The 11,501-nt window shown below is 53.7% G+C and overlaps 1 protein-coding gene across 4 annotated transcripts in view; it reads left to right on the plus strand.

Annotated features, from left to right (window-relative positions):
• Nucleotides 1-163: 163 nt before the first annotated feature.
• Nucleotides 164-11,501, plus strand: part of Cep131 (centrosomal protein 131kDa) — a 25,949-nt gene continuing 14,611 nt past the window's right edge. For all 4 annotated transcript variants that reach the window (XM_005407297.1, XM_005407300.1, XM_005407301.1 and 1 more), the window contains exons 1-3: nucleotides 164-328; nucleotides 2,704-2,895; nucleotides 8,490-8,584. In XM_005407297.1, coding sequence (XP_005407354.1) covers nucleotides 2,719-2,895; nucleotides 8,490-8,584 — 272 coding nt within the window. In that variant the 5' untranslated portion in view covers nucleotides 164-328; nucleotides 2,704-2,718. The remainder of the gene's footprint in view (nucleotides 329-2,703; nucleotides 2,896-8,489; nucleotides 8,585-11,501) is intronic.

Raw genomic sequence — 11,501 nt, forward strand, 5'->3', positions numbered from 1 at the left:
GGTCCGAGGCGTTCGCTGCCCTCTGCTCTCCGCCGCTCCTCCCCCGCTTGAACGTCCCGAAAGACAGCCAAGCAGCCCAATGAGCTCGCGAGGCGGCCAGAGCGGGCGGCCGGAGGGCCAATCCGAAAGTGGCGCGCTCAGGGAAGGCGGGCCAGTGTGACGGACAAGGAGGTGGTGCCAGGCTGGTTGCTAGCCGCCGGTGCGAGCCAGCTCCGCTGCCCCGCGCCTCATTGTCAGCCTCCCGGGAGGCATCGCCGAGGGCCGTGGGGGACCAGGTCGCAGACCTGGCCGAGTCGCCCGGCCCGGTTCTCTAAGGGTTCCCTGGCAGGTGAGGGGGAGTCCACGCAGCTCTGGGTGTTCGGCGCGGTGAGGAGGTCCCCACGGGTGAGAAGGGGATGGTCCGCGCAGGTGAGGCAGGCAGGCCCTGCAGGGGAGGAGGGGCTCGTGTCCCAGGATGGCGGGACGTGGGGTCCAGTCTGTTGTCTCAGGACCCCTGCCCTAAGCCCGGGGCGTGGGGACTGAGGAGGTGGGAGCTGCGACGAGGGAAGCAGAGGACGCCCCGCTGCAGTGGGCCCTGCCTCTGGCATCCCTGGGGTCAGCTCAGCCCTGCAGGGCCAGGCAGCCCTTTCCCCTTCAAGTCCTTCAAGGGACACCTCATCCAGGGGGCCTGGCCTCCCAGGGCTCCTTCTTGCGCATGGAGGTTTCTATGGAGAAGCTCTTTACCACCCCAGAACCCCCTCCTGCACGTGTGGTGGGAAAGCCACACATCCCCAAACTCCAGAGCCAGCTTGGTCCAGGTGTCAGATTTCACCGGAAAAACCGGAAATGTAGCAGTGGACGCTGGCCAGACTACTGGCTGTGCAGCCTCTAGAGAATAGGCTCTGCCTCCCAGGCCAGCAGGCTGCTGAGGTGGCCGGCCAGGGCAGCACTGATGATGGACATGTGCTGGTGGCTGGCCCAGACTCTGGCAGGGAGACTGCATTCACTTTGGGTTTCGCTTGTGTCCTCACTCGCTCAGTACTCACCTCCTGAGTGCCTGCCATCTGAGGTGTGGGGGCTCCATGCTCACTGTCTCTTGTGTCCCAGTATGGAGACACATAAAGCAAGACAACAGAAGGGAGAGAGCTGGGTGGTGGCCAGGAAGAGGGGAGTCCTGAGGCCGAGGGGCCAGCAGGCACAGAGGTGCTCTGGGACAAGCTGGCTGAGCTGAGTTGCAGCAGAGCAAGGGAGTCACAGAGAGCAGGTTCTGATCTGTGGGTGTTAGATGCTTTGGCTTTATTCCTTGAGCCTGGGGCCTGACTGGAGCTAGGAACAGTGTTTTGGCCTGTGAGGTCGAATGGGAGCCAGCTAGAGGCAGGAGAAGAGCGATTGCCCAAGGTGAGTTGGTGGCTGGACCAGGGTTGTGGTGCAGAGGAAGCCAGGAGGCCAGAGGTAGTCCCCAGGTGAGAGGGTGGACAGAGGAGAGAGGCTGGGACTGAGCCCTGGTGGCCTCCACCTGTCAGGGAGGCAGCAGGGTGGCCTTCACAAGAAGCAGGGTAGAATCAGAGAGGTCGACATATCCCAGGAGGTCGTACATGTTTCAGGGGTTCTGAGGCAATGCAGGGGTAGCACTGGGGTTTCTGTGGCCAGGTAAGCCTGGGAACCTGGGGTATCTTTACTGTGGAACTTCTGAGCCCAAATCATGCCGAACAACACTATTTTGAGCACTTACCAGGTGCCAGCCTCGTGGTCGTATCTTGTCTGAACCTCATGACAGCCCCTATGGAGAAACTTTATTCATTTATTTTACAGTACTGGGGATTGAACCCAGGGCCTTTGCGCTGAACTGCATTCCTAGCCTCTTTTTATATTATTTTTCTTAATTATTATTGAAGTCCCTGACTTACATTTGTAAGTTCGTAAGTTAAGCTGCAGTATTTCACAGGTGTACTATATAAGACTCACTTTGTCGGTTTACAAATAAATTCAGCTTATGAACAATTCTCTCGTAATGGAACTCTTTGTCAGTTGGGGTATATATATATATTTTTTTCTTTTTTGTGTGTGAGGGGTTGAGACAGGGTCTCACTATGTAGTCTGGGCTGGCCTTGAACTCACTATGTAGCTCAGACTAGCCTCAAACTCACAGCAATCCTCTTGTCTCAGCTTCCCAAGTGCTGGGATTACAGGCAGGCATAGAGGTGCACCACCACGCCTGGCTCATATATATAAAGTTTTTGAGACAATCTTACTAATTTGCTCAGGCTAAGCTTGAACTTTGGATCTTCCAGCTTCAGCCTCCCAGAGTGCTAGGATTACAGGCCTGCACCACCACTCCTGGCCCCAGATACACTTTTTAACCCCCTGTTTTATAGGAGAAAGCTGTCTAGACAGGTGGAGTTACTGACTCAGGGTCATGAAGGTGGGACTGAAGGGCAGAGCCTGCCCATACCCACAACTGCTTGCTGCCCCTGGCCATCCTGTGAAATGCTGGCCTGTGCCTGTGATAACAGCTTCCATGGGCCCTCTGCTCATCCTCAGAGCCCTCCTTCCCAGCCCCACATCCATGAGGGGTTAGAATGACCTGTTGTAGGGGCCTAACCCCCATGAGGTGAGCATGTGGATGGTGGCAGGTGGCCCTGTCCTTGGGTGTCTAAGGCTCTGCCACGTGTGGCAGATGCAGGGGCCTTTGGTTCCTCCACTTTATCTCTCACTTCCTTTCAGGGCCCGCTGTCTACCATGAAAAGCTCCAGGGTCGTCAGAAGCGCCCCTGAAGGCAGCCCTGAATGTGCAGACCTGAGTCTGACTGGACTTCCTCCGCCACTGTCCCGGCGCCCCAGCAGCGCTTCAACTACTAAGCCCTTCGTGCGGTCTGTCTCTGTGGCTGCAGGCAGCGAGCCCAAGAGGAAGGCGCTGGTGAGTGCAGGGGCCAGGGTGGATGAGTCCTGGGTCCTCTGGCCTTAGAGGGTTGTCATCGGTGGCATCTGGCTTTAGGGACAGTTCTCTAAAGCCTGACTGACTCTCAAAGAGTTGAGGCAGAGCCCGTCCCCCACCCAGCACCAGCCTGTGCTCCTGCTCTGTGGCTCTCTGGCTTTGCCTGGAGCCTCAAGAAATGGGATTGACCTGTGGGGTGGGGTTGATGCACTCGGCTTGGGTGACAGTGGGGTGCAGGTGGGTTGGGTGAGAGCCGCCTTCCTTCTTCTTGTTCATCTCTGCAGGGCAGGTGAAGGGGTTGCCACTGATGGGTGAAAGTGGCTTTGAGAGACCAGGGAGGTCCATCATGCTGCCTGAGCTGCTGTGCCCCGGGGGTGGGGAAGAATGAGTGCTCTGGAGGTTCTGTGCTCCCAGGCTGACCTCAGCTTCTGGAATAGCCAGGGCCTGGAGGCTTAGCTCCGATGCACTGGCCCCAGGCTCCCTGCATCGAAAGGGCTGAGGTCTGTGCAGAGGTCATAGCAGGGGAGCAAGCAGCCATATACAAGGGACATGAAGGCTTGCCTGATGGGTACAGGCTGAGGTTCCTCTGTGGGTAAAAGGCTCATCTCATTCCCGTGTCAGACAGGCTGGGTGGGGCCTGCTGGTGTCAATCTGAGTTCTAGGCAAGGACAGTGCCCAGTAGAGGACCTTTCGTCCAAACAAGTTCCTAAATTGTGTGACCTGTAAAGCAGGGACCTGGGACATCCTGCCAGGTCATTTACTGTTGTGTTAATATTACCCCTTAGTTATTCCAGACTGATCAAGCCTGCAATCTCTCAAATGAGTGGACAGCAAAGGCTTAAATAAATGAGACAAATGGAATGAGGTTTGAAACCCACTATCAGAATTCCAGATTCTCTGGGGCTAAGACCAAGAACTTCTCTGGGCAGCCCGTATTTATTATTCATTCAGTTTTCAAACAAAGGAAAGGGATACTTAAGAAAACTCCAGCATTTTAGCAGGACCTTGGGAAATATTTTCCCAAGTAGTAAATTACGTCAATCAGGAGAACTACTTTATCTTTAGGTTGACCTTTATTGTAGGAGTGTGGAGCCTGCAGCTGCAGTCTCCTCTTAGCTTTGGTCTTGGGTCACTGAACTGCTTTTGAAGCCTTAGGAGGAGGCCTGGGGCTGGGATGATGCAGGGAGCACTGCAGATCCATTTCCACAGGGACAGTATTGGAAGGTTGTGGGGCCTGCTAGCGGTCAGTGAAGATGGTCACTCAGCTGTGTGCTCAGGCTACACCTGTGGCTGCCCAGGCACCTGACCATCTCTTCTACTTCCTGTGGGAAAATGTTCTCTTCCTAATCACTCATTCAAAGCCAAAGCGAGCTTCTTCTGGCTGGTACCTTCCATGCCCCTAGTGTTGAGTGGGGAGTGAACAAGTCCCACCCTTGAAGAAATGCTTGTGCCATTCATTCCTGTAAGGAACTCCCTCCCTCTGAGATGGCCCCATCCTGGCCTACCTGGCGGGGTCTGAGCATTGTTCCTAGCAGTCGTTGTCCTCCTGGTCATACATTGTCACTGCCACTGGGGTTTGTAGGCAGCATTTGCTTTGACCAGGCCATGATATCAACCCTGACACAGGCATGAGGACTCTTTTCCTGGTTTTTGTGAGGCTGTGGAGGGCCCTGGTTTTTGTGGGGCATTCTCCACAGCTGTCAGCCTGATGCTTCTACTCGGCCCTTTGTCTCCAGCCCGGAACCTCTGCCCCGAGCTCCTCATCTGGGGTGTGAGCTGCAGTCACTACTGCTCATCTGGCTCAGGTGACACTGGCAGAAGACCCAGAGCATCCTCTTCCCTGCTGCAGCTCTGTGGCCGTGTGGTCACATTGTGCTCTGCATCACTCCAGTTCCTTTCCCTGTAGGGGAACAAGGTCTTTACATCTCAAGAGTCAGAGTGTGTTGATAGAGCAGGTGTCACCACATCTGTGTCACAACCATGCAGCAGCTCTGTCCCTAGGCAGCATCCTGCACTCGGGCTGTTGATGCTCTGCCCTGTGTACAGGTGTTTAGTGTTTTTTGGTTTTGGTTTTTTAGCATGTTTGCAGTACATAATAATTACATTCATTGTGGGGAGCTGAGTATATGCACATAACACATCTTTTTACTTCTCCTTCCCTTCCCTCCCACCTTCCTCCGGTTTTTGGTCCCCTACCCATGAGTTTGGGGTCCTTAGCCCATGACTTTATTTACCTTTTGAGAACTTCCCTTCCACCTTGGTACTTTTGACTGACCTCAAGATGTTCCTCCTCCCTGACATTTGTTGTTCTCAGCATTTGTTGTTCTCAGCTGTTCTCAGCTGCTGCCAGGAAGATGGAGAAAAGGTGATAGTGACCCCCAGTCTATCGCCCTGACACAGTGGCCAGCACTGTTTTGTTTCAGAAATTCTCCATGTGCTGTTTTTGAGTGGGTCACACGCACCCCCTATTTAAATGCAGAGCTTGCAGGAAAGATGCATGTCTGGTGGGCCATCATTTTGTGTTTTGAGTAATTCTTTACTTTCTGGCGCCACAAGCTACTTAACCTTATCTGTGTGTTTCCCCACTCCAGTCCTGAATCAGGCCATTTCTCCAGGTAGCCCTGATCCCTGCTACTGGAGAGTGCTGTTAGACTGAGATCTAGGAGCTGGGCCCTCCACCGTGTGTGTGTGTGTGTGTGTGTGTGTGTGTGTGTGTGTGTGTGTGTCCATGAATTACTGTTTCGCTGTGTCTTCATCTGTACCTGTGTTAAGGTATACCATGAGTTTCTGATGAGGTATCCCACACCACCTGGACAGGTGTCACCTCTCCCCTTGCTCATCTGTGGCACCGTAAGTTGAGGACCTGAACCCTCTGTCTTCCCTCAGATCCTGGTTCATTTCCAGTGAATGAGTAAGGTGCTGTCAGGATTGGTGGCCTGGGCTGCAGGAACAACCTCATCAGTGGAGCCAGCACCTTATCAGCTCCTCTGTCCTCCTCTGCCAGGCTCCACACAAGCTGTTGTCACGCGGGCCATGCCATTGTCACATGGACCTGCCTGGTGCCTTCTGCCTCTACAGCACTCTGCCTACATTCCCCTGAGAGTGAGCTGGATGGATTTTCATGTGTTTAAGAGCTGTTTATCTTCTCTTCTCTATGGACTATTCTTATCCTTTGCTGACTTTTCTGTTTTTTTTCCTGTGGTTTGTGGTTTGTATCACGAATGAAGCTGAGTTCCCAAGTGTTTTCTTGTGGTGTCATTCTGTCCTTTGTTTAGGTCTCCTTGCAGCCATGCAGAAGAGTGTCGTCCTCCGACCCCCCATGACAGCCCCAGCTGCACTCAGCAGCGGCCGATTGTGTTGCTTCTCTGTGCTCACCAAGCATCCTCCTCCAGGGCCGGACCGCAGGCTACACCAGCTGCTCCACGGCAAAGCACGGCCTCAGGAGGGTTGCCTGAGTCAGAGGCTACACAGTGCCCGTAGCCACTCTCGTGTTTGTCACCAGCAGCCTATTTGGGGGTCCCCAAGACCACCCTTTCATTCAGTAATTTTCTAGAAGGGCCCCCAGGCTGATGAGAGCTGACATAGTGACAGTTTATTATAGGAAAAGAATTCAGATTAAGCAGCCCAGAGAACGACAGTCCAGGAGGGTCAGACACGGAGCCTCCATTGCCCTCTCCCATCATGTGGGGACAGACTTACTTTTCTGGCACTGATGGTGACAACATGCGCAGAGCATTGCCAGCGCAGGCGCCCCTCAACCATGGTGTACAGGGTCCTCAGGGTCTCCACTGCAGCTGGTGCAGCCCGCGGTCTGGCCCTGGAGGAGGACGCTTGGTGAGCACAGAGAAGCAACGCAGTGGCTGACTGGTCTTTAGCCCTGCAGGTCCACTGATAGCCCTGGGACAAGCCCCATCCCACACCACCTCCCTGCTAGGGCTCTAACCCTACACTGTAAGTCACGTGGTTGACCAGAGGGTGGCCCCAGGCCGCCAGTAAACCAAGGCATTTTGATCAGGCAGGATATTCAGGGAGCTTAGTAGTCACCTCCTAGAAACCCAGGGCAAAGGGCTGGTCCTCACCACATAGATGCCATCCTCTCTGGTACCCTTTCAGTGCCTGGCCTGAGGTCCCTAGTGGTCTAGCTGGGACATTCACAAAAACTGACTGAGCCTTGGCATCCCCGGCCAAGGGACCTGGCAGCTGCCTCTGGTATTGCACATTCGATGGTCTTTAAGTGTTCAGTTCTTTGCAGCCTGGTCGGAAAGCATGGGTTCCTCCTAGAAAAGTGGGCACTCTTAACCTGTGTCACTTCAGTGCCCTCATCCGCAGTGCTTTCTCCCAACCTGCCATTTCCCTACTTAAAAAAACAGTGTCATGCTGGGTGTGGTGGCGCTCGCCTGTAATTCTAGCACTCCGGAGGCTGAGGCAGGAGGATTGCCGTGAGTTTGAGGCCATACTGGGTGGATGACAGAAAACCAAAAATAAAGAAAGAAAACAATTTCATGATGTGGGGAAAGGCCCATGGCAAATTGTAGTGTGATTGCATGTTTCCTGATTTTCTTGTTTTGTCTTATTTTGGTTGGATTGTTAGTTTTTAGTTTAAGGATTCAGGTTTTAAAATACCTGAAGAATTTTAAGCCTGTAGGTTTGTTTTCTGGGTCTCAAGGCCTCACTGTTTTGGGGTGGGCACTGGCCAGGTCACATCTCACAGTGTAAGCTGCTGTGTGGCATGCAGTACGGGACCCCCAGGATGCCCTGCTGGATTTTGAGCCCTTTTCCCCAAAGTATTTCATTTGGAAGATTTTTAAGCCTACAGAAAAGTTGGAAGCATAGTACAGCGTGTGCCCGTGAGCTGCTGTGGGGTCCACTGACAGCCTCCACCCAGGTGCAAGCAAGCTGTGGATGGCATGGGCTGTCTCCTAAGTCCACCATTCCTCTTCCCTAGGAAGTGGGCTTTCTCCAGGGACACCCTGTGACTCCACAGAGGCATCTGACACATGCTCATCCCTTCCTCCGCCACTCCCAAACATCCTTTCTCCACCTAGGACCCCAGAGGATTCACACGTTGATCAGCACCTTTGTTGTTTCCAAGACACTAACTTTGTGAGCATGCAGGCTGCTGGTGTCTGGGGTGAGGGAGGTGCCTTCCGCTCTGCCACTGTGGGCCCACAGTGCCCTTGTCTCTACATTCACCCCCACAGTGACCCCAGAACACACTGGGTCGTACTCTCCCCTAACAGGGGAAGACTGAAGGCCGAATGGCTGGGTACTCTCTTCTTGCCATTCCCGGAGCTCACTGTGACAATGGTGGCACTGAGGAACAGCTCCTGGCCAACCACGAAGCCTCCCATTCTGCAAGCGTGGACAACTCTACCTTAGGCAGGAAATTGAGGTGTCAGTTCCAGGGCCCTCCGCTACCTGTGACCATGCCCCCACACTGGCCCCTGGTCCTGTGTCCCTACTTGCTGTCACCCCTCTGTTCTCCTAACCCATCTCTCCAGGGCCTAGCCTGGTGCCGAGGCAGCAGATGAGTAATACCTTTGCCATTGAATGGGCTGCTTTCTCCCTTTCTGCAGGAGGCTGCAGGGCCGGGGAGCTCCAGGACCATCAACAACCTTCGAAGATCTAACAGTACCACACAGGTCAACCAGCCCTGGACTGGCTCTCCCAGGTAATCTTTGTCTCCCTCAGGGAGCCTCGGGCCTCTGGAAGCACCACCCAGCAGGTGGTTGTGCCCCTAGGGCAGCACCGCCCTTCAACTCCTCATGCTCCTCCTGCCTCTCCCTGGGCCCTTCCAGTTCTGTCAGTGGTGGCCCTTGTAGAGCATTGGACTTGGGGTGACCTTTCTGTAGCCCAGCCCTTGGGTCCTACTCTTTCCTCTTGAGCCAGGAGGACCAGGGAGGCCATGCGCAGCCAGCCTTTCCTGTCCCATCTTCAGGACACTGGAGCCAGGCCCTGAGACAGATTTTGGACCTGTGGCCTCTGCCTCTACTGCTGGGCACATTGGGCACACGGGGAGACCTGCTTGGGCCTTCATTTGCAGTCCTCCGGCTGTGGCCATGTCCTTGCCCTTCAGACATCCAGACTTGTTCCCTGAAGGAGGTGGGGCATTGAGTCAGTTCTGAATCCTCCATGCCCCCATCCCTGTCCGTGAAAGTTAATCAGCCATCCTCCCCTGGGGGCTCCAGGGCAGGGAGGGTGGGAGCTGCCTTGGGGCCCCTGTGCCAGTGTGAGTGTTGGAGTAGACACTGCTGGGCTGATTGGGCCCATTCTCACAGGCCTTGTCCCTGCGCAGGCAGGGCTCCTTGGGGTGCAGATCTGTAGATGGTTTAAGTTCTGGGCCAGTCAAGGAGCCGACTCTCCCCAGAGGAGCAGGAGCAGTGCCGCCCACCCATCAGCAAGACTGCTCCCAAGCCTCCAGGGCCTAGAGCTGTGCAGGGGATGGCCTGGGACCTTGCTGACATAGTGTGTGTCCCCCCAGGATGTCCACCCTGCCCTGTGGCAGTGGCTGAAGGTGCAGGACTCACCAGAGTGGGTGGCAGCAGCCACACAGTGTCAGTGCTGGGGGTGATATGGCATGGTGTATGTACATGTGTGGTGTGTGTCTGTGCTGTTTGTGTGGATGGTGTGTGTGTTGTGAGTCCGTGGAGTGTGTGTGTGTGCATGGTATGTGGTGTGTTTATATGTATGGTATGTGTATGAGTAGTGTGTATAGTGTGTATTTGTGTTGTATGTGTACATGTATGTGACATGCATGGTGTTTATCATGTGTATGTGATGTGTGTGCTATGTGTAGTGTGTAGGGTGTGTGTAATTTGTAGGGTATGCCATGCGTGGTATGTGTGGTGTATATGCTATGTCCACGGTATGTGTGGTGTATGTGTGTGTGCGTGGTTGTGCAGCATGGCTGCTCTGTTTGAAGAACGTCCGGGGAGCACTGTCCTAGGCTCTCCCTGGCTCTAGGTTGGAAGGGGTCTGGCTGTGTTAGCAGTTGAAGTCCCAGCATTTTTACTGCATAATCCATCTTTTCACCTGGACCTGGCCACCTCTGCCTTTGTGTAGAGCCAGGACCATGTGTGGGGCTGGACCGGGCCCCTGGCTCCTGTCCCTTGTCCTGTGTATGGTGCTCTTTAAGCTGGTGGCTATTAGGGAATGAGCTGTGCCAGTTCTTCATAATCCTGGGGCTTCTTGTTCCCCGTGCTTTGATATGAGCTTCGATGATCTGGAGTTTCTCTGGCGCTAACCTTATGGGGTTTCTATCAGGGGTGGCGGGGACTTGCAGGTATCCCATTTGGGATCTATTTGGCCCTGAGGGTCTGCCCTGCCCTGGACCTTGTTGGAGGATTCAGGTGGTCTCTCTTAGGTCCCAGTTTTTCCCATGATGGAGGGTCTTGCTTGTTTTTGCTGGATATAGCCCTGGAACCCTCCAGTTCCCTGCTGTTGCGAATGGTCTTCTTCCCTGGCCTGTATTCTGTGGGGTCCTTGCTAATGGTTAGGAGCGCTCATGATTTGGGCCTTGTTCATTGAGTCTCTCACATTTTTCATGTGGATGATCACATTATCCACAAATAAGGATGCTGCCTCTTCTCTTTTAATTCTTTTTTCATCCCCTCCCCAGCAGGAGAGGAGTGGGGTTTGTTTGGGATAATACCTACCCCTCTTCGAGCACCCCTGAGGAGGTCCTGTCAAGTTTGCTGGGATCCGTTTTGTTTATATATATTCTGGGGGCCTTTCCGTATGTCCGTCTCCTCCTAAGGCTTGTCAGTGTGGAGGTGCTGTCTGGGGTGGAATAGCCTCCTCAGAGGTGGCCAACACTCTGCACTGGCCAGCATGGCTGTCTTGGTGACAATGTTCCTGGGCTAGGAACAGACATTGTAGGCAGCCAGGGACCATGTCAGAGTTGGGAGCCTCCCCAGAGGTTTTGAGCTGCTGCCTGCCAGCACTGCCTTATCGAGACCTGCCAAGCCAGCTGACTGCCACCGTCCCTGCCTTTCCCCTACAGAGCACAGTGATGACATACTTCAGAGCGGAGGGCGCCTCACCTGCCTTCCTTTCAAAAAATTGGTGCTGGGGCTTGAACCTAGAGTGCTGAGCTACGTCCCAGACCCTTTAAAAAAATATTTATTTATTTGTTGTAGTACTGGGAACTGAACTCAAGGGCGCTCTACACTGGGCTATACCTACCACTCTCTATATTTTATTTTGAGACAGGATCTTCTAGCCTGATTTTTTTGGTGTAGTCACAGGGTTGTACAACCATCAAAATCAAGTTTAGAATGTTTTCATCACCCCAGAAGAAGACCACATATCCCTTAATAGTCAGTCCCCATTTCCTTCCTCTAACCCCTGACAACCCTTAGAGTGGGTTCTGCCCCTAGGGCTCTGCCTGCTCTGGACAGTTTCCATGGCCAGGACATACAGTGTGAGCCTCAGAGCCTGGTTTCTTTTCTTTCTTTCTTTCTTTCTTTCTTTCTTTCTTTCTTTCTTTCTTTCTTTCTTTCTTTCTCTCTCTCTCTCTCTCTCTCTCTTTCTTTCTTTCTTTCTTTCTTTCTTTCTTTCTCTTTCTTTCTTTCTTTCTTTCTTTCTTT

The sequence above is a fragment of the Chinchilla lanigera genome, unplaced genomic scaffold (genome assembly GCF_000276665.1).
Source record: "Chinchilla lanigera isolate Chin_1 unplaced genomic scaffold, ChiLan1.0 scaffold00105, whole genome shotgun sequence".
Classification (NCBI taxonomy): Eukaryota; Metazoa; Chordata; class Mammalia; order Rodentia; family Chinchillidae; genus Chinchilla; species Chinchilla lanigera.